The 23,822-nt window shown below is 38.6% G+C and overlaps 1 protein-coding gene across 1 annotated transcript in view; it reads right to left on the reverse strand.

The window, feature by feature from the left end:
- Window positions 1-22,683: 22,683 nt before the first annotated feature.
- Window positions 22,684-23,822, reverse strand: part of ST18 (ST18 C2H2C-type zinc finger transcription factor) — a 105,945-nt gene continuing 104,806 nt past the window's right edge. Inside the window, exon 22 of the mRNA XM_040626145.1 lies at window positions 22,684-23,004. Within this exon, the coding sequence (XP_040482079.1) occupies window positions 22,864-23,004 (141 nt within the window). The 3' untranslated portion in view covers window positions 22,684-22,863. The remainder of the gene's footprint in view (window positions 23,005-23,822) is intronic.

The following is a 23,822-nucleotide window of genomic DNA, read 5'->3' on the forward strand; positions in this document are numbered from 1 at the left end:
AAAAAAAAAACCCAGAAGTAACAAGATAATCAGTTTGTCAGGTTACTGCTTGTATCCCAGGCAGGGTGGACTTTAGATGACAGTCAACTTTAAGACTGGTCTAAAGATTTTTTTTTTTTAATGCAATGTGGTATAAATGGAGTAAGCACACGTTCTGAATGTGTGTGGGAGGCATTAGTTTGCTAGGCCTGCCATACCAAAGTATACCAAAGACTAGTTGCTTAAAGAACAGAAATGTATTGTCCCACAGTTTGGAGGCCAGAAGTCTGAAATCAGGGGTGAGTTCCCTCTGAGGGTGGTGAGGGAAGAATCCATTCCAGGCGTCTCTCCTTGGCGTGTAGGTGGCCATCTTCATGTTCCCATGGAATTCCTCCTGTATGTGTGTCTGTGTCCTAATCTTTTCTTATAGGACACCAGTCATATTGGATTAGGGCCCACCCTAATAATCTTTAAAGATCCTATCTCCAAATATGGCCACATCATGAAGTATAGGAGGTTAGAATTTCAACATATGAATTTCAGGGGGACACAACTCAACTCATAACATGGATGAAGTATTTTTGTTATAAGTAATTTATAAATGGAAAGTCAAAAACAAAATTACAATATGTGGGCAATACCAGGTTCCAATTTATTAGATATAAATAAACTTAGATTTCATGAAAAAAAAACTGCTAAAGTAATCTGAATATTTTTCAGTTAAATAATTCATACACAGTAATAGATAACTTTAGCAGTTTCTTAGATAATTCAATCCTACCAATGCTTTTTCCCTTGAGATGTGTGAGAGTACTTTTCTTTCTTCAATTTTTCAGTTCTATTGGCCTCATAGAGCTCTCTGCTGAGCTGTACATCTCTTTTATAAAACAGGTAACTGCATATCCCCCAGGATGATCCATGAGTACCTCCATCCCAAACCTGAGTTACAGGTCCACCTGTAATTCTGCTTATAAATCTCACTCTCCCTTCAGTAAAATAATACAAGACTGGGCCAGGGGTTATCCTAAGGGCATCCCCCTCATACCACATTTTATTTTGCCCGTTTACTATATATCCCATGTTATTATTTCTTCTCTCCATCTCTCACTTTTATTCTACCTTAGTTTCTGTCTTCATTTCTTACTCAAAGACACAACTAAGACTCCCACTCTAGTGATTTAAAAGCACTCCTTGACCCATCAGCTGGCACATAAAATACATGATGCTTACACCTGTATGCACCAAATGAGTTGGTCCTCAGTCCCCTTCTGTATAATAATAGGCAGAAATTAAAAGAGATGCTAGATTATTTTTAAAGCTAACTTTATGACAAACTGAATTAAAAAATTAATATTGAATTATTTTCATGACCTTATGAAGTCATGGTTAATATGGTTAATTGACAAAAGTTATATTTAATTGTAACTTTTGGAATGCTTCTATTACATTAAAGAAGACTAGAATTAAACAAGACAGAAAGCTGGTTTTTCATTATATAATGGCAATTGCTGACTTTAAAAAATAACTCTAAGTGATTGAATTTTAAGAATTCTTGGCAATGGTAGAAATTTATAACACCCAGTATAGTTATATCTCCTGAAATAATTATTAGTTTTAATATACAGAGTATAATTTGGTAAAAGGCTCAGCTTTTGAACACATGTGAAGTATCTTGTGAACAGTGGTCTGACTTCCAAAATTTTGAATGTAATATGATAATTCACATTATGAGCACAATCCCTTCCTGAAAAGAAATATTATGCCAGTCAGGCCAATCTATCAAGCATCTTTTTCAACATATTTCTTGAGGCATAATTGACATAAAATAAACTGCATATACTTAAAATGTACAATTTGATAATTTTTCACACTATTATGCTTGAAACCATCACCTCAGTCAAAATGATGAAGATATCCATCACACCACAAATTTCCTTGTGCCCTTTTGCCATCCTCCTCTTCTCTCTCTTCCCACCCCCTCCCCTAAACCCAGGCAACCACTGACAATGTGACTTGACCTGAGCTCCAAGCTCCTGAAAGACAGCAGCAATTAGGAAATACCCCTATCCTTTTGTTGCCCAAAATCTCTCCAACCTTTTGTATCCTAAAAAAGAGCTCACCCTAAAGGACTGCCTACCCTTGTATATTCTAGACCCATCTGCAACATTCTTCATGATTCCCATCAGATGGATGGATGAGTCTCTGTCTACCTGCCTCTTTTCTCTGTGATGTTCCTCCTTAATGAATGCAATAGCCCGAATTAAAATCATCTCCTTAATTGTCCAGTGCACTTTGTATTTGACAGCATGGTGCCTTGACTCCAGAAGATTGGACCCTACCTTCGAATTCTTGCTTACTCCATCCAGATGATGAGGTCTTCCAAGGGCTCCATTAATGGTTGACTATCCAGGGACCTAATAGTGAGAGGCGCTTCTGATTCTGTGGTCTGTTCTGTCAGAACGCTCTTCTCATAGCATTCTGAGGATTGGGTTTTGCTTCCTTTTGTGTACTCAATTTCTGATGTTGGCTTTGTTTGGTTTTATGGTCAATTTTGTGATCTTTCTAAATGAATTGATGGTTTCTAGAGATCTTATGTCCATTTATCTATTTATTAGCCTGCTCTGTTTGTCTACTTTATCTATTTTGACCTCAAATCAAGTAAGGATTCATACCCTTTGGGAAGGGAACACTTTTTGATATAAACCAGTGAGTTTGTAATTCTGTGTTTACCTTTGACCCATGGCAAAAATTTTGAGTTGAATCCATAAGCTTTCTCTCTGTCATATTTATATGTCTATTATTTGGAAAGACCTTTATCTCTGTGTGAGTGCATAGTATTTTCCTACCTCCAGATAGTATTACTAAATTAGGTTATAAAATCTCTTAAATTAAAGGAACTATACTCTGACTGACTGCCTTAAGACATAATCACTTATATAAATTGAATATTTCTAAAATTCCTAGAAATTAAGGGAATTTAACTACCAGTACTTTCAATGTTCTCAAAATTTATAATCTTATAGAAACCAAGTAAAACAAACATTCTCCCTACTGCAACAGGCTGAATAAGATCATTTTTTTGTCTAGTGCAGTTTATCCCTGACACCACTTTATACATTCTGGAATTATAGATTACTTTTTTATTTTTTAGAATTTTATTTTATTTATTTTATTTTTTTTTAAAAGATTTTATTTATTTATTCGACAGAGATAGAGACAGCCAGTGAGAGAGGGAACACAAGCAGGGGGAGTGGGAGAGGAAGAAGCAGGCTCATAGCAGAGGAGCCTGATGTGGGGCTCGATCCCATAACGCCGGGATCACGCCCTGAGCCAAAGGCAGACGCTTAACCGCTGTGCCACCCAGGCGCCCCTATTTTTTAGAATTTTATATGAACAAAGTCATACAGAAGGTACTCTTTGTTTTTTATCTGGCTTTTTTTCACTCACCATAATATTGTTGTGTGTATCAACAGTTCATTACCTTTTATTACTCGGAAGTATTCTATTCATGAATGTACCACAATTTGTTTTTCCAGTCCCTTGCTGCTGGACATTTAGGTTGTTTTTCATAGGGCACTATAACAAATAAAACTATTTTGAGCATTTGTATACAAATATTTTTATGGACATATGCTTTCATTTCTCTTGGGCCAATACTAGGAGTGAGAAGGCTGGTGGTCAGCAAATTTAAACTTTCAGCTTTGTGCTAATTCTCCCTTGTTAGAATTTCTTGAAGTTGACCCTTCACTGTATGACCAACATAATGATTTTAGGTAGAAACTTTCCACAGAGATTTTCCTTGTCTAACAAGATGACCTTAACAATCTTTTTGAAAAGAATAATAAGTTCTTAAAAACCTATTTGGTTTCTAAAGTTATGGACTTTATTAAAAAAATAGAGAAGGAAAGAGAGAATTAATGTTGCCTGTAACATCTATAAGTTGCAAATAATATTTTCAGTAGCATAAAATTATCATAATGAGATGCCATTAACAAGACATTATCCTAATGATTGTAATAAACACAAATTAATAGATCAAAAGTATACTTGATACAGGAAAGTAATATGAGGTTGATGGAAGGGGATGCAAAATATAGATAGTTGAAAGAAGATAAAAGAGGTTAAAAAAGGATCTCAAAGCTGTTATTCAAGCAAATTTCTTTATAGATAATATCTATGCCTCTCACCAGTTCCTTCCCATCAGGCTATAATCATGTTCAAGCCTTTTCCATGAGAAACAAACAAAAGGACTCTTTTGAACCTGCTTGCCCTTCCAGCTACTGGCCTGTCTCCTTCCCTTCTCTCTTCTGTCCCTGACACTAACAGTGCCAATGCTCTGGGAAGCTCCTAAATGACCTACAGCTGACCTTATGCAAAGGACAGATTCAGTCATTATCTTTTGGACCTGTTTGTTACGTTCAGTATTGTTTATCACATTCTCCCCCAAATTCTATGATGCTTCCCTGAATTCTATGATGCTATTTTTCTCTTAGTGCTTCTCCTCCATTTCTGACTTTTAGTTCTTGCTTTTTCTTTGTGGGTCTCTCCACCCACCCCTTAAACATTCACATTCTAACTGCACTTCACTTCCTATACGCTCTTACTTTAAATCTATTTCGAGGGCTTCCGCTTCTTTTGAGTGAATTACAAACACAGGGGCCTGTTTAAGTGGAAACACTAGGAAAAGGCAGCTATGTCCTCTGGTGGCATAAGCCAGGCCAGGGCACAAGGCTCCCCAGGACTGGACTGCAGCCCCATTCAGTCCCTTGCAGGCACCACTGAACCTGCCGATACAACCCACTTAGCTGCGCACTGGCCTCCTCTCACCGTGCAGTGTTTTCCTCTCTCATGATGTTTCCTTGCTCCTTGCTGGTCTCATTGTTTAGAAAAATGCAATTTAAAAGATGGAGAAAGAGTAAAAATGTTTAACTGCACTATAGCTGTCCTACTTTAACTCACCATCCCTCCCTTCTACTCTGATAAATGAGACCGGCATATATGATTAAAAGCAAGGCTCATATCCACCTTTCATGTTTTCTGAGAACGGCGGGATGCACAGAAGTACCTAGTAGTGTCTTGTGGATACAATTACAGGCTTTTTGTTCCTTCAGAGTAATTTATCAGAAAGGTTTTAACTACTAAGATTTTTCCACTCATCTCTCCAGTGATAACATTTTTATAAAAATATGTAAGTCTTAGGAAGATTATTGGGGAAATATAGGGGGGAGGTAAGGAGAGGGAATTTACTACAGTAGAAATGGCTGCTAATGAATTATGTGTACATTTAAAAATTAACATTTTATAAAATCTCTTTCTAAAATTTCTTTGTTCCCTGATTTCCAGTGCAATTTTTTCTATATTAACTTCTTAATGTATTTGTCTGTCAATGAAGAATAATTTGTAAGAAAAATATAACCAGGTAACAAACAATAACAACAAATATCATCGTTATTTCCACTAGCAGTTGGACAAAAATAAGCATGAAAGAGACATTTTTCCTGTGTCTTTCATGAAATGTAATAAAGCAGAACTATTTCCAATATATATTAAACATAGTCACATGCTTTGCATTTCTCTCAGTTTTTCCACAGAGCCAAAAGAGAATGAGTCTATTACTGTAAATTATATGTCAAAATTGCATCAGTTTATTACTCTTTTTAAACAAAATGAATAGTTTATGACTTAGTAACAAAATTGTAAGCATTTATAATGTTGTATTCTTTATCCAATTATTGCTAAAGTGACTCTTATAAAAACAGATGAAGTTTCATGTATTTTTAAAAAGACATACACTGTGAATCAGAGAAAGGAATTTATTCAAGAATATTTTATAATAAGTAGACTGCCATATATCTTAGTAATGGACATACTTTATACATTATATTAAGTTCTTTAAAATATATGTTAAACATTAAAACTCAGTAAAATCTCTACGTGTACCAAAAACTTCCCTCCATCCCCCCTTCCCTTGAATTCATTAATATAAATATAGAATGGATAGGCTTGGGGGCAGGAAGACTTGGCTTTACTTTGGGGCTGTGTGAACTTAGGCCAGCTCATCTTCTCTGGAGGGAATGATGGGTATTCACAAGGGAAGAAGTCATGTGGAACAGGGCCAACAGCTGCCACTGCTTTGAGAGGTGACCAGAATTGTGGAAGCAGGGCTCTAGCGTGAGAAACCACGTGATGAACACAGTCGCTCTGGGAATACTAATATGTATTAGGGAAGGTGATGAAATGCCCATAGCATGTGGAAGTAGAGACTTGAGTTACATTTCAATTCTCTTTAATATCCCAATGATTCTGAAACTAGAACTTGAGGACATTTATAATACTTAGAAGTAATGCTGCCCAGAGCTAGTATTTTGTCTTGTGAAAGATTAGTGAAATGGACCTTACAGGTTTAAACTTTTTATTAGCATATTTGACCTCATTTCCCAAATGAGTGTCATTGATAAGTTACGATTATACATTGTAGACACCAGAAACTTCCCCTGTCTTAGTCTTCTCCTTCTCTCATTTGTTCCATTCTTGTTTATGTATCTTTTCTTTAGTTATTTCCCTTTACTACTTTTTGCATTAGTTAAATCTGACTAATCAATAAGTGCCTCCCCAAACCTGATCCTCAAAAAAATGCATTTTTTATTCCTCTTTTCACTGTTTCCTTCACTTAGAATGCCTATCTTTCATCCGAGCTCAAATATTACTGCCTCCCCAGCACTTTCTTTGGCCTCATCAGGCAGAGTTAATCTTATGTTCTCAGAGCATACTGTTTCGTTGTTTTTTCGCTCTACTATAGCACTTAATACATTTGGCTTTACAACGCAGTGATTTAGAAAAAGAGCTTCCTCTTGCATAAAGTATGATCGGGGTGGGTGCTGAGGGCACTACCTAGTTCCTCATTCTCAGGCTGAAGCAATGATACCCCTTCCTCTCAGTTTCTGGGAGTGTGGGTGGCCAACAGCTCTCCTGAAGTGAGCTACTTTGGCCAGGCCAGGCCCCCTCCACAGAGTTGCTATGGTCTAAGGACTCATCTATTGGGGGTGGGTGGATTTTAAAGGCCCAATTCCCTTGACTAAATGTTTAACCATCTTAGCTCCAGAGTCCCCCTTGGGCTCAGCTAAAGTCTTTGCAAGGACTGTATCACAGTTCAGCTCCTCTATCTGCCCAGTGCCGCTCCCATGGGACACGATTGTAAGGACCCTTACCACTAAACATCCTCTATGCAAATTTTCACCTCATGTCTCTTTCCTGGGATCTGACTTCTTCTTTACTGGATGTAGTTGGCATTACTTGGCATGTGTTGTTACAGTAGAGGTATTGAGAATGGGTTGGTTGAATTGAACAAAACAGAGGTTCTTAGTTCTGCCCTTTATCATAGCCCAACATCAAAAAGGAATTCAACCTAGGTCTTGTTCTAATCAGAGATGAGCTTCAAGGAAATTTATATAAGAGACTGAGGCTTTTATTCCTGGGTGGGAATACAACGACTATTGAATTAAATTAAACCTATACTTTAGATAGTGGGAGAAACTGAGGGCAAGAAATGTGAAACTCATCCCTGATCACACAGCTAGTAACTAACAGAGCTAGAGCTGCAACCCTGTCCTTTCCTCATTAAGGACAACTCCCACCCATCTCATAAAGTGCCTGTGACTCTCAGCTTCTGAAAGTCTTGATTCCAATGGGATCATTAGAAAAAATCTTTTTTAAAAAAGATTTTATTTATTTTTTTGAGAGAGAGAGTGAGTGATTGGGGGAAGGAGCAGAAGGGAAGGGAGAGGAAGAGGGAGAGAATCTCCAGCAGACTCTATGCTGAGCATGGAGCCTGATGTGGGCTTGACCTCATAACCCTGAGGTTATGACCTGAGCTGAAATCAAGAGGCAGCTGCTCAACTGCTGATGGACAGTGACTGACAGACACCACCAGAAAATCGTTTTTAAAGAATAAAAGAAAAATCAATTTTATCTCCACCATGGACTTCATTCTGAGGTCCTATTTTGTCCCTTTCTCAAACACTCCTTGTTGAAATGGCTGGTCAGCTTCTCCTGGTTCTCACTTTCCCTTTAACCATTCCATAGACTTCTCTCTGGAATCTGGACACTTTTTTTGCGGGGTAGTCTGGAGCTGTAGTTTTGAGAATTGCCTTTGAAGCTGGGGCTTGACTGTCCCAGGCATCACTTGAAATTCGGGCATCACTGCCTGGCAGGGCTACATTAATAGCTACACAAGGTTGGGAGAAATGGAGAGTCAGTTCAATATCATCCAAAACCATGTTTAGAATTCTTGATGGACCAGCCAAAGCCAGCATGGTGATGTGGTTGGAACATACCCAGAGTGGCTCAAGCATTAAACACATGCTAAAAGTGCAGCTTTATGGAACTCACTATTTCCATTTTTCTGATAAGACATTCATGCATCCTCTAAAGGAGATCACATCTGCTGGATAGCTTCATTGGTTAGCTGAATGAGATGAATTCTCCTCACTGTCTTAGACTGCAGAGTACAGATGGGAGTGGCTCTTCCTTGTGGTATGAGAAGATGCCCTGCAGAGCATTTTCTTGTCAGGAAGTTGCACAGTGTGGTGATGCCTGCTTGGTAATCCCTGAGAGAAATGGGATGTGTCACATTATGGCTATATATTATACTTTTGTCTGATCACTTCTTTGGATTTCCCAAAGCTAATAAAAGTAAATTTTAGTATGTGTATTTTTAGCAAGAGCCTTCAAATGTTTTAGGGCTATTAAAGGACATTATTAAGATAAATTGTTCTGGGTCTACAAAATAGAGAGTAGATATCAATTGACTACAAATCTACTAACCAGGGCTTTTGGACCAAATTAAATCAGAGAATACGTTGGACTAATTTTCAAATAGAGTAATGTGTAGGGTTGACTGGAAAAGAATTATGAGAACAAAAGAGAGGGAAGAAAAACAAATTAAAATAGGTTGCTGAAAGGCAATGAAATTGGGTCACTGTTGTCACAGTCCATGAAATACATGACCCCCCCCCTTGCATTTTAATGAGGTCCTCTCTATAGATCATGTAAACCAACCTTTTACTGAAAAGTAAAGCATTTATCTATATGTGACATAAGCTTCCCACATACTGTGTGCCCTAACTCAATCAGGTGTTTGAGGAATCAAATATAGAAGCCTCAAAATCATGAGGGAACATACAGAAAAATGATATGCACTATGATAGGAAATGAGTTTTGAAATTAAGAGCATCGTGGGAAATGTGTATAATTTAGTCATAGGAACAGGCTAAAAAAAGCTATTGAAAAGTTGATTTACTCATTGTTTAGTGCCACATCCAAATGTAATTGCAATAGAGAGATTAGCATTAGATTATTGCATAGCAGTTTTGAAAAACTGTGTCTTGGCCAATTTGTTTTTTCTAAATCTATATAACATTAGCTAACATGAGTCAGGCTGTAATATTTTTCAGGCTCTGCCTATTTAGTGCCAAAACCTTTAGAGGAAAAGTAAAAAACAAAAACAAAAACAAAAACAAAAACCTGTATTCATACAGATGCAGATGTTTTTAGCTCTATACCAAATATCTTACCTAAGTACCTTACAGTTTTGGCTAATATGAATCATAATTTTACACATTTGGGTGAAAATAAAAAACAATAATTTTTCTGTTAAGTGACATTTTTTAAGGTAAAATGTAGACAGAGACAATCCTTTCACTGGGCTGCCTGTGGGTGCCTGGCTTCTCTGACACCCCAAATTAAGAGATCATGTATCTATATGAGAAAATGGATGTTAGCTGAACCTATTGTGCTAAACATTGCACAATATATGTAATTCAAACCATCATGCTGTATGCCTTAAACTTAAACTTACAAAGTGATGTATGCCAATTATTTCTCAATGAAACTGGACAAAAAAAGAGATCAGATGTAGGCAGGGTGGTGAAGTGATAAGGGTATCTTTAGCCACAACCCTACTTGTCCATTGGCTGCTTCCCTCATCCCTGTGGTGTCTTACTTGGGTCCTTCACCCAGAAGTCCCTAAGACCAGGATTCCAGTGAATGTGATATTGGAAATGTTCCTAGGAAAAACTGGTAGGGGAGGAGTTAGGAAGGAGGGTCAGGGAGGTCCCCAAAGGTGGGATGTCAAGCAAAGCCCATAGAGAGTATCTACGGAGGGAAGCTTTGGCTCAACCCCACAGGGGAACTTTGAGAAATTGTGGGTCCCCTTCTGAGAGGGCAAATCAGAGACAAAGGAACTGCAGTAGTCATATCCCCAGGCTTGCACAACAGTCCAGAGGGACTGAGGGTGAAAAGATATAACTCCCTTGGCACTGCCAGTTGGGCACACATAGCAGCAGCCTGCCCAGGGACTAAGTGCCAAAGACCTCCAGAGAAGGCGGCACAAAGTTGTTGAGGGGATCTCAGAGCATCGGTGTCCTCAACCACCCCAGGGCAGAGCTGCAACAAGAGCACCACACCCTTTCTCACCTGTCTCAGCAGCTCTACCATCCTTCCTTGAGACTGAAGTTCACTGCTCCTTCTTCAAGACCCTAATCAAAAGCCATATAGGTGGCCAACAGACACAAGAAAAGGTGCTCAACATCACTAATCATCAGGGAAACGTGAATCAAAACCACAATGAGATATCACCTCCCACCTGTTAGAATAACTATTATCGAAAGACAAGAAATAACAAGTGTTGATGAAGATGTGGAGAAAATGGAACCTTTGTGCACTGTTGGGGTGACTGTAAATTGGTGCAGTCGCTATGGAAAACAGTACAGAAGTTCCTCAAAAAATTAAAAATAGAAATAACATATGATCCAGCAATTCCATGACTGGGTACTCATTCAAAGAAAACAAAAACACTAACTTGAAAAGAGATCTGCACCCGCATGTTCATTGCAGCAGTTATTTATAATAACCAAGATGTGGAAACCATCTAAGTGCCCATGGTTGGATGAATGGATGAAGAATACTCCTATAGTCAAATAAACCAAATCTAACACAATCAAGCATTTTACTCTTCATGTTAAATTAGAAAATCTTGGATGAATCTAGAGAATATAATATGCTAAATTAAATAAGTCAGAGAAAGAGAAATACCATACGATTTTACTCATATATGGCATTTAAGAAACAAAACAAACAAGAAGGCAGAAAAACAAACAACCCGACTTAACTGTAGAGAACAAACCGGTGGTTGCCAGAGGAGAGGTAGGTGGGGTGGGGGGAGGGGTGAAATAGACGAAGGGGATTAAGAAGACACTTACTGTGAGGAGCACTGAGAAATGTATAGAATTGTTGAATCACTTATTGTACACCTGAAACTAATATAACACTTATGTTACTTATACTTGAAAAAAAAAACCCACAAAAACCAAAAATCAGCCAAATTAGAAAATCCTAGCATGACTATAAGTCATTCAGATGATAGCAATTGTTTGGCTCTGGCAGGAAGTTTCTCGATATTTGATTGAACATGGACCCAGAAATAATGCCATGATTTCCCACTCCTTAGTAATTTCAGTGCTTCAGAGGTATTAAGGTGACAAATACCTCACAAACATTTAGAGTTTCAATGTTAACTTGGATAATAGCTATAAATGGATTTCTAATCCATTCCTTAGGTGTATATGTCTCTGAGAGCATTTTGGAATGTACTTGATCTTAGTATAGTTTATAAATATGTCCAATAATGGGGCATTGATTTCTTTCTCCACTGAGTGAAAAAATAATCAAGTTTTGTGAAAGTATTAACTCCAGGTGATTGAACTGTCGAACCTGTAGTTTGCTCTATTCAGGAGATTCTGCTATCTTACTCTCAGCATTAGAAATTATGATATTTTAGCTTTAAAGTTATAGGTTCATCCTATTTCTGACACTGATGATCTTTGAGGTCCCAACTTAACAAAGCTTCATGAAATCTGAGAGATGGTTTTAATTGGCAGTATCAAGGTAATTAAAAAATATCTTTATTTCATTCTTCATTTAAGAAAAATCTTGATTAGCATTTATGCCTTCCCTTTTATTAGACAGCATACTTCAGGGTGAAAAGCCAAACTCACTTCCTGGTTCTTTACAAAAAACGCTAAGAATATGTATATTCAGTGTCCAAAGATAATTTTCCAATTTTCACTGTTTCCTTCAACACAGCATTAAGACCAAGAAGCATATTGCAATGCCAGCTGCTCTCTATGAATGAAGTAGTTTGTGGATTGGCATTCAGGTTGAACCAGTTTTATTCCAGTACAAATGCCCTTCCTTTTTTCACACTTAGCAGGTGCTCCATTAGTACTGATACTTAGTATAAATAATGTCTTAAAAATTGTCATTAATTCAGAAAAAAAAAAATCTCACAGATTTTGGGTGATAACAGAACAAGGCTTCTTCATTAACTGTGTGGAAGCATACATAGTGCGTGTGACTGCAGGTTCCAGACCCAAAATGGCGGGGTTCAAATCCAAGCTCTGTCACCCAGGAGCCTTGTACTTCCAGTTAAGAAATTATGGGGACAATTGGGTGGCTCAGTTGGTGAAGCGTCGGACTCTTGATTTTGGCTCAGGTCATCATCTCCAGGTCGTGAGACAGAGGTCGGTGAAGGGCTCCACACTCAGTGGGGAGTCTGCTTGAGATTCTCTCACTCCCTTTGCCCCTGCCACTCCCCCACTCTCTATCTCTAAAAAAACCAAAAGAAATCTCTACATGCCTCACTTTCCCCATATATCACCGGAGAGAGTATCTGCCTCACAGGAATATGTTTTTCTAAATTGAAATACTTGTGTTAGAATTGCCACCTCTTCATTTTCACGTCAACAAATCAGTTTTGAGCTCTCAATTCATTTCCATATCAACAAAACAAGACAATGAAAATGTAATCAACTTAAACATAAAGCTCAGCTGACTTGAAAATACATTTGCAGAGATGATCTGCACCCCATTAACAAAATGTTAGCCTGTATAAACTAACCCAGGGCATCCACAGCTTATGTGCAATTCTTAAGAACCAACTGATAAACGGGGTTTCTGCAGGAATAATAATTGAGATTTTATTTCAAATCTGTCAAATGCATTTGACGAATTTATTCCCCTGCCTGTTCTTCTAAAACTGCTACACTTCCTAGAGATGACGGGGCAGACACTGGGGTCTCTCTGTGGCCTGCTCACCACACTTTGGAAGCCCAGCCTTAGATGATCAGCTCAGCATCAGAGGTCTTTTTTTCACCTGGAGTAAAAATAAATCTATTATCTATCTATCTATCTATCTATCTATCTATCTATCTATCTATCATCTATCTATTATCTATCTATCTATCTATCTATCTATTATCTATCATCTATCATCTATCTATATCTATCATGTGAGTGAATTTTCTTGGCTAATCTGAAAGTTGTAATAATTCTACTTTTTCAAATGTTTCTTGAACTTGGCCTTCCTCCTAACTTTCAGTGTAATTACCTTTGGTCAGGCTCTCACCATCTTTTCAACCTTTGCAATAGTGTCCAAGCTGGTATTCCCAGCTTACTTGCTCCCATCGATTTCATACCCTTCCCAGGTGCAATATTTTTCTCAGTCAAGGACCAGATTGCATAAATGTGGGGAGTTACACAGACTTGGGTTTGAATTCTAGCTATTTCATAAGCCAGCTGGGTGCTCTTAAACAGATGACTTAAGTTTTCTGAGCCTTACTTAAAATATAGAAACAAATATCTACCTTGTTGGGAGAGACATGAGTACATATGCTCAGTAGCTGACATCCCTCCTTTGGGCTCTACCCTCCACCCTTCTGTTCATCAATTTTGACTAAGTCACGGTTCGTATGTCTGTGTGCTAAGGGCAAAGACAGTGTGTATGCTTTTTATTGGCCCCTTCCCAGATACATGCAATGAAGGAGTGTTGGATTGAGGTGTCTATGGTCAGGCTGTGCTATGGTCGTTAGTAGATAATGGGCTTGCTCCTACTACATTCTGAGAACCTGGAGTGTCCCCATACCTAGAAACTCCTGCTGTCGCTGGATAGCTGGTCCCCACAGTCAGCCATACCTATAAGCTCTTAAGGCCTCAGGATTCCTTACCCCCACTTACCTTGGAGAGCAGAAACTATCTATCCCACATAGCTTACCATATACATTAATACAACTAATTAATATTATTGTAGTGTCTTTATCCACTTGACTTCACAATTCCAGGAAATTCTGCCCAGGAAGATAGAGTTGCAAATAGCTTTATTTTTAATTTCAGAAGCTCCTCCCCCCCCAAATCTATTTAAATGGACATCAGAGCTGTCAGTTTTCAATAGATAGCATCCAACAGCTGTTTAGACTCCAAGACTCCTTTCAAAATGCTCGCCTCTTAACCTGTGTCCAGTGATTGTCAGCCATTATATCACGAAATTTACTCAATCCCAGTCAAGCACTGCCATGGAGAGATCACTTTTAAACCAGAGCCCCCTACAATATAAATATCCCCTGGTTGCCTTTCCCCATCCAGAAGTGATGCTCTTCTTCCTGTGGTAGCAATGAACTCAGTTTTCTTTTTCAACAAAAGATTGTGCTTGTGTAAAAGAAAAGAAATCGGGGCGCCTGGGTGGCTCAGTCATTAAGCGTCTGCCTTCGGCTCAGGGTGTGATCCCAGCATTCTGGGATCGAGCCCCACATCAAGCTCCTCCACTGGGAGCCTGTTGTTTTCAATTTCATGTTACTATAAACACCATATATGAAACATTAGCTAAATTCCTAGAAGCACAAACATCAACACCAACCAGATTTTTTTTCTTCCTTTTTTTTTTTTTGTAGGTTCATGCTCAACATGGGACTGGAGCTCACCACCCAGAAATCAAGAGTCACATGCTCTACCAACTAAGCCAGCCAGAGCCAGGCACACCCCTTTTTTGGTTTTCTAATATTTCTTTTGAAAATTTTATGTATTTTTTAATTATTTATTTATTTGAGAGAGAGAGAGAGAACATGCCTGTGAGCAGGGGGAGGAGCAGAGGGGGAGGGAGAGGGGCTCGACCTCATGGCCTGAGCTGAAACCAAGAGTTGAGTCAGATGATTAACTGACTGAGCCACCCAGGCGCCCTGGGTTTCTAATTTCTAATAGGTTCTCTAAGCCTCTAATTCAGCACTGTATGTAGCTATGCACTAAAAGAAACAAACAAACAAAACGATTCCAGCTATCATAGTGATCTTTTAAAACAGAATTTGGTTTTGTAGATTGGTTATTGTGGGGGAAAAAAGCTAAAATGTCCAGATTTCCAGGTTATGCTAGCTTATTTGATATATGTATGGATCTTATGGTCTGATTAGCCACTTTGCTTCTTTGTCTGAACGCATAAAAATTATCATAGTTCTCAGATGTTTTCATATTTGGAGGATTTCTCCCTCAAAAAGCAAACAAACAAACAAACAAAATGCATTGTGATTTCTAAGCTGTAGAAAGGTAAAACGTAGAATATTTTCTTAGATTTTCTTTTTGAACACTCGTTTAGCTTTTTGCAGAAGGAATAGTCAGACAGACATGTAGTGAAAGTCAAACAGGCAACTGCACAATTTCTAGTAGTTACATTGACTATTAGTAAAAAGAGAAGGAGAATTTCATTTTAAAACTATAGTTTATTCAACCCCGTGTGCCCCAGGTATTTTTACACCTGCTGTGACACTAGATGTAATTCAGTGCTTGACCCCTGTGATTGTGAATGATGCTGGAAGCACAGGAAGACAGAGGCAAGGAAGGGGCAGGTGGGCCTGAGGTTGGGAGGGGAGGGTGCGCAGGATGGATGGAAATAAGCAGCTTTTTTTGGGAAGAGCTGAGAAGAGGTGAAGGTGTAAGATGTCCTCACTTGTGCACAAGTTACTTAAACACTTTGTGAATCCTCTTCAAAATATGTAATGATTATAATAATTCTGAATTCACAGAATTGTAGTGAGAGTTAGAGCACTTGGGAAATTCCTGTTGAACGTTAAGCACTGAATAAATGTTAAAACACACACACACACACACACACACACACACACACACACACACACACATCCGCCCTTTAAAAAAAGACTTAAGAGTGTTCTGGAGTACCTATAGGGCAGGGAGCTGGCTTCACACTTGTCCAGGCCCATGGATTAGCTTCCGCTGTTAACTGTAAGGAATTTGAATTCAGTTTTTATTCACTTTTCAAAATCCTTATGTTATCAAGGAATTTAATTTTTCTTGTCCTTGTTTCTTCCCCTTCCCTTTCACTCCCTCCTCCCTCTGCTCCTCTTTTTCTTCCTCCCCTGGTTCTGTTGACTGTTTACATTTTCTTGCTGGTCTAGATGGAAAAGGGCATGTGGGAGAGAATAAAACATTCAGTTTTGCTTTATGTTCACAGAAGTATCTAAGGAGGTTGTTGAAAATCTTTAGAGTTAAGCTTGTAGGTGTTTGGGTGATTCAGAATTGAATCACCTGCTTGGTGAAAAATTGAAGATACAGCTATGCATTCATGGTTGGGTGTAGGAGTTATGAAGGTCTGTCGAATCCTCCAGAATACAGACAAAATACAGACAAAATACAGACAAAAACATTCAGTTTTGCTTTATGTTCACAGAAGTATCTAAGGAGGTTGTTGAAAATCTTTAGAGTTAAGCTTGTAGGTGTTTGGGTGATTCAGAATTGAATCACCTGCTTGGTGAAAAATTGAAGATACAGCTATGCATTCATGGTTGGGTGTAGGAGTTATGTGGGTCTGTCGAATCCTCCAGAATACAGACAAAATTATGTTGATACAACAAAACGTAGTTTACCTTGACAGAGTCTTCCCTTCTGTGGAGGGGGGCAAGCAAAGGGTAAGTATGTATGTGCTTTGGGGGATCTGATTTAAGGAGGACTTTTTAATAAGAGTGTGGTTCGAATTGGGTAGATTCATGACATAACTGTTTAGAAGAGACACCATAGCAAAGCTGGGGTTCAAAGTGAGTCTCAGAAAATAGTCATTTCAGGCTGGCTGTTGTTCTGAGATGGGTATTTACTCTGAGAGTACCTTGAGTAGTTCCTGTTCAGATAAATATACTGTTAAGAAGTTCCTGGAACAAATAATGAAAATATTTTCAATTTTTCTTCCTGGGCAGAAATTTCCTGGAATAGTAAACTCATGTTAATGGGCACAACCCAGTAGTGGAGGCATGTCAGAGAAGACAGCACACTAAGGCCCGGGCACAGTCAGCTGTGTGTGTGTTTTGGGTCTTTGAAAGTTCTCTCTTTAATTTTTGAAATTCAAGTACACTAGCCTTGGAAATAAATATTTACAAAGATTTCCAGTGGTTAAAAGTCTGATCCTTTAAAAGCATTATTAGGGTGTCAAATCCCCAAAGTGCCGTTCTTCAAAACTAGCCCATACATCCAAGTCTGGATTTCATCTCAAGACAAACAAGGTAATCAGTCACAGAAGAGAAATGACTGTATTTATATATGATAATACATATTTGAGTGGACAATTGTGGAACAACAGCTGTTTCTTAAAATCAGGGAACTTCACATTCTCTTTATGTTTTTAAATATCTAATAGCTGATAAAGGTCGGTACACAGTGAACTTTTATTTGTCAGAGGTCAATCCAAAACTGTCAAGCATACACGAAGCAGCTAGTGACGGAACACAGTAATTATGTTGTTTTGCCCTAAAAAATGAGTTATTTACATTTTCTTCATAGTTTGGCTGTTATAACAACCCGTATTAAGATTTTCAATCCCAATTCATCAAATAAATGATTAAAGTGTCATATTTTTATGATATGCCTTTACAAGAAAAATACATCATAATAGTGTGGTTTAAATGTGAAAATGATGCTTCTTTGAACAACTCTGTCTGGAGTGGTGATTAAACTGACCTCCTCTTGCCCAATGACTGTGACTGGCAGCAGGTTAGGATGGCGGCCAGCGAGCTGGGGGTTGGCTAAAGACAGTAATGATGGTCTGCAAGAGGGACAGGAGCTGCTCTCTGGGTCAGAGCTGAGTTGAATCCTGAACCCTGGTATTTATCTCTGGGGCATCAAGCAAATTCTGTATTCTGTCTGAGCCTTAGGTTTCTATCTGTATGTTCATAATCCCCATTGCAACGTTGCGGTGAAGCATCGGAGAGCCAGCTTGGGGGCTTAAGGGCAGCAGGAGGCTATCAGTAATGGTAGGTAAGCCTTCTTACCATGTCCAGATTTAGGAATCTGGGACATGTCTGGGCTCTAGCATACATCTTGATCTGAACCAATTCTTATTTTCTTTCTTGCAGGTGAGGCGGGATCTGACAGCTGACTAGATGGATCCCCATGGATTACATCTTCAAAATGGTAGAAAGAGGTTGAATCCTAACTCTACCTTTCCCTAGTTTTCTGGTCTCGGGCAAGTTACTCACTTCCCTAAGCACCAGTTTCCCCATCCGTTTAATTGGGCACAGTGATATTTACTCCATAAACGTGGTTGAGGATTTCATGAGACACAGTATACAGGGCTTCACTGATTGTGTCTGACAGTGTAGACAGCTATTAGCCAATTAAATCTGCTTACTTTATAATTATCTGCTGACTAATGAGAGGAAATAGCAGGGTACTATTCCCAGACCACACTAAAATGGACATAATGTGTGGGAAGAGATGTAGAAAACATTAGTTTTGTGAATAATAAGAAATCATTGATGTATCATAACAAGTCTCATTTTTTAAAACTTTTTCTGGTGAGGCAGCTCCTTTTTTTTTTTCATCCGGGCCCTTGGTTCAAGTGGAAGCATTTCAGTTCTGTATCTGAAGGCCCAGCACCTTTCATGGAATGATGAGAACAGTCTCTATGTAGTAGCCTGAAAACAAGCCCAGCAACACTCACTATGGATTTTTATGTTCTACTATCCAGTAAAGGTACCGCACTGAACATTTTTCTTGCTTTGATGTAAAAATATTAATTGTTTGAATTGCTAGAATAATAATTATCTACAGTGGAAATCCGATCCTGACATTCTCTGTTTTTTGTTTTTTTAAAAGATTTTATTTACTTATTTGTCAGAGAGCAAGAGAGCACAAGCAGGGGGAGCTGCAGGTGGAGGGAGAAGCAGGCTCCCCGCTGAGTAGGGAGCCTGATGTGGGGCTTGATCCCAGGACCCCGGGATCATGACCTGAACCGAAGGCAGTCACTTAACCAGCTGAGCCACCCAGGCATCCCTCATTCTTAGGTTTTAAAGCTTTCTTTGGTGTTCCGAAGTCGCTCGTGGAAATTGGCATCTCTCAACATGGCTGGTTATAGTGTGGCCCTCTCTGACACTTACCTGGGTTCTTTGCCTCTTATCTTCTCACTTCTCACTACTTTTTTGATATTTTCATTACCTTGGGCTGCTTGGTTGGTGATTTGTCTCAGCAGCTTGCTTTTGTACATGCAGTTCCTGCCGCCTGTAATGCCTTTCCTGGGTACCTGCCCTGCACCCCTGTCACCAGCACTTTTCCCGGAATGGAGTTTGTTAGGTGCCCCTGCACACCTGCAAAGGTGTATTTGTACGCCTTTTCCACAGGAGCCTACATATGCGGCCATCACAGTACCTGTCACTCATTTCATCATCCCTCACTGGGTTGAATGGACGTGGAAGCCAGGAAGTGGGCCTTAAGCAAATGTCCTCAAATTAAACCTCTATTGTATTAATGTATGAAACCTAGTGATCACTCTCTTACTACGAATAGAATTGATACTCCTCTTCTGATATGCTGGGAGACAGGGACACAGACACCAGTTCCTGATGTGAAATCGCAATCAGGATAAGATACACATCCTCTTCGAAGGATGAGCTAAGAACACAGCTGAGCAGATCTGCATCTTGTGATCCATTTTCACAGGGTGTATCATATGCACATTTGGTACGAATACATTTGGTGACTCAAAGCAGGCCATCTTGTGCATTAACGGCTGTGTGACAACCCTTGTCCTGGGTAGGTCTACCCAAGTATAGCCCTGGCGTTCCTCTGGGGATCCAGACTTCTCTTCAGTCAATTTTTGCTTCATTACATGGATTACATGGGTCTTACCACATTGAGTATAAATGTCAACTAGTCCTAGAGATGTGTAAATCTGGGCAGAAACTGGAAAATTAAATTAAGCTGACTGTTCGACATTAGATAGGAAAAACACACAAGCAAAGGAGGTGCTGTCAAGAATTATTATTTTTCTTTAATTTGAGTTCAGCTGGCTTGTAGGAATATAGAGATATACTCTACTGAGTATAAAGCAATTGAGGAATTGGCAGGGTGGGGCCTCTATCTTATCGCTCACTAGATACAGGTGAATCACCTGTTACTGCTAGCAAAATTTTTCCTTACATCAAAGGTAGCCACTGTTCTGGATGTGTATACTGAACCAAAGGCTGTGACGACTTATCAATTGGCAAAATATCCTGTCCCTTTGGGATGAAATAATAAGTCTGGCAGACTGGTTGGCAGAACCGATGCATTTTGATGCATCGGCACTACTTCGCTGTTACCTCAGCAGAGCTCCTCTCTGACAGCGTTTTTCATGGAATGACAATAATGGTCTCGATAGGGTAGCCCAAGAAAGAGCAGAGCAAAATTCATTATCAATTTTTATTTCCTACCATACACCAAATGTACAGCACTGAACACAATTTTGTTGCTTTGATGTAAGAAATATTAATTGTTTGAAGAAACAGTATACAAACAAGCTACTTCAAATTAAAAAAATGCATACATCATTGACTTTTTGTTGTTTACAAAAGACCCAATTTACAGTATCTATCATTAACAGAGTTGAAAGGAAAAAAATCAGTGCACATTACAAAACACATCAAGTACAAAGAAGGCAAATAAATACAAACATACTTCACAAAACAGTCTGCTCAAACTATGCAAACACAAATAAATTAACCCGAAGTCATAGTAAATTATAGTAATAAATACATAGGTTGGTAAGAGATTTCTTTTAAATTAAATAAAATATATAACAAACTTGTTAAAATATTTAGCAAATTAAACTTTTTTGTCTTTGTAATAAGTGAACTTATTTGTATGCATCTATCAAGTACTGTATAGCAAAATGTTTGCAAGTACATAACTTTAATAGAAAATTTTGTTTGGTGTCCCATTTATAATAGACAGCACATATGGTAGCTCTTTCTTTTTTTAAATGATTTTTAAATAAACACCGTTCCTACCTAAGAACAGACATCTCATTTTCACTAAACTAAGATTCATGGGTTCAAATGAACCCCAAACCGAAGATAAGCCCCACTTAGTACATAACAATGACCACAGTGTCATGGAAGTGGAATTACTGTTGATATTACTTTTCATTTGTGCAGGTAACAGTAATAACAGTGGACTATATCAAGCCTGTGAGTGCCATCACATTCAATCTACATATCCATGAGGCTAATAAAAAATAAACACTTTTGTTATAGCACAGAAAATTAAGCCCACACTAAGTTCAAGTGTCCATTTACACGGAGGCACATTGCACACGAGGTGTGTGTGCACACCAAAAAGGCAGTTTAGCTGGTTGTCTATACCTTTTTCTTAAAAAAAATAAATATAAAAAAACTTTTGAAACAATGCTTAACTACTTTACAATCCCTGAAATAGACATTGCCTTTACTATAGCAACTACTAAACTCTGATCCATCCAGAAATTCAAGATTTCGGGCTCAATTTCATGTGTGTGTGAGTGTATATGAGTGTGTCTCTCTGTGGGTGTGTGTCTGTGGGTGTGAGTGTGTATACTTTGTAGCATTTGTAGTTCTGTGGAAAGATTTTTTATCAAATTGAAAGTTTCCCTGTTGCCTAAGGAAGGTAAGACAATGTCGGCAGTGTTTACTCGGATCGGAGTAATGTTTTTTTCACGTGTTACTATATTTCCCATTCCTTTCCAGTCCACCCAGTAAGATAAATGCTATTTCAGGGGATATGGTATCTACAAAATTTTCCATTTGAATGTGTTTGTATTTGCTAAGTACAAATCTACATCAATATTGTCACTTGTATATTGTACCAACATATGGCAGGAAAGCCTGGCTGGTCACATCAAGTCTTATTTCTCATCTTGGGATAAGAGTTGCCAACTATCTGATATGACTTGAAAAACAAACAGACAAATCTGCATCACTAAAAAAGCTTATGTTTCTTTAAAACATGTCAAATAAATAATTCATATTAACTAAAACCGTACAGCCAAGTCGAATACTTTGCTGATTGCTATATTTAATTATTGCTAACAAATTCTGAACAGGCTGTTTTCCAGTACACTGTGCTTCTGTGAGTGCGCATTTCCCACTAGTGGGCGCCATTTATCTTCTTATTTCTTCCCCGCACCTCACGGCAAGCCCATTTATAAATACAAAAGCCAGTGAAAGGGAGGAAAAGAAGTGTGCAATAAAAATCAAACTGGACCATAGTGCAGTCCTTAGACAAAGATTTCCTTCTTACTTTTTTGTTTTCTCATTTAAACCCAGCAAGGTATGTGATTTGAGAATAGCATTTCTATTTAAATTCTATTGGAAAATAAATTAATAAACACACTTGTAAAAATATGGCAGACTTCAAAATGCAGTTAAAAGATAAAAAACTCTTTGATTAGAAATAAATAAAATATAAAAATGTCACATTTATTTTACATATATTTTACAAAAAAACAAACCCAAAAGAGTGCAATGAAGAAATAAAATTAAAACATACGAAAATAAATAAGATCTAATATTTGACTGCATTGCTTTTAATCCAAAGAGTCTATCATAGTTTTTCTTTCCTTTTTATGTCAGCTGGGGGAAAAAATTAGTGCAATGTTGCAATTGTAAATTCAGTACGGCAACCTACGTGCCTTAGCAGCACAGGAGCCCCTTCCAGATCCGTCTGTGTTACTGCTGTTTGTAATTTCTGTTGCCCGGCAGCTCTGTGGTCCTACACATGGATGCCCTTCACTGCCTGTTTGATACTTTCCAGCAGAGCTTTGCATTCCGGGGAATAGTCCCGTTCCAGATTGCTGTACATGTCTGTGAGTGTATTTACATATGCTTCAAAATTCTGCTCACTGATAGGCCCCTAAATGAAGACAAAACACATTGAACCAATCAGAGTCACTCAGGCTGGGACAAAAGAGGACCACGTAACACAAAGAGTTATCAGTGACTCCAGAGTCTTAAAGGGAAGGGAAGGATCCATATGGCTGCTGAAGTTTGGGGAGATGGAGAGAGACTGTGTTGGGAGTCATCTGTTCCCTCTTTACTCCATTAATGAAATTGTTGTAGTTCTCAATATTTTGTGGTCAATTTGGAGCGGCATCGGGTAGATGTCTGGCTACTGAGCTGGGCTCCTCAAAGCTGCACTACTTCTCTGGGGAGGCTGCCTCAGATTCAACTGCACATGCTCAGCGTAACACAGACTTCCTGTCTACACAAGGGGAATGTCGGAGAGGCTATGAAGGAGGGCTTTGCTTGAACCAGGTGGTTCCTTTGATAACACTGGGCTGGAATTAAAGGTATTTAAGATCTGAACAAGTTGCTCACTAACCAAGTGGAAATTTTTCCTTTTTCATCCTCAGACACCTTTTTGGCCATTTTCCCCTTGTGGCATCATTGTAATATATTCTTGTATGTTTCTGTTCCAGGTAGCGCATCAGATTCACCAAGTCAAGATGTGCCTATCTCTTATCCTTTTTGTGTGTTTTGGTAGCTCCTTTGCTTAATGTGGTGTTTCAGAGAGTGGTCACTTGATCCATGTAAATTGCACGTGAGCCTGAAGGGAACTGCATAACACAAAGGGCATGCTACTAACCATTTCCCGGTGCCTCCATTTTCCCACCTTTTTGAAAACATGTGACATGTGCTTTACTTACTTCACAAGATGCTTGGAAGAAAGGA

The sequence above is a fragment of the Ursus maritimus genome, unplaced genomic scaffold (assembly GCF_017311325.1).
Source record: "Ursus maritimus isolate PB19 unplaced genomic scaffold, ASM1731132v1 scaffold_9, whole genome shotgun sequence".
Lineage (NCBI taxonomy): Eukaryota > Metazoa > Chordata > Mammalia > Carnivora > Ursidae > Ursus > Ursus maritimus.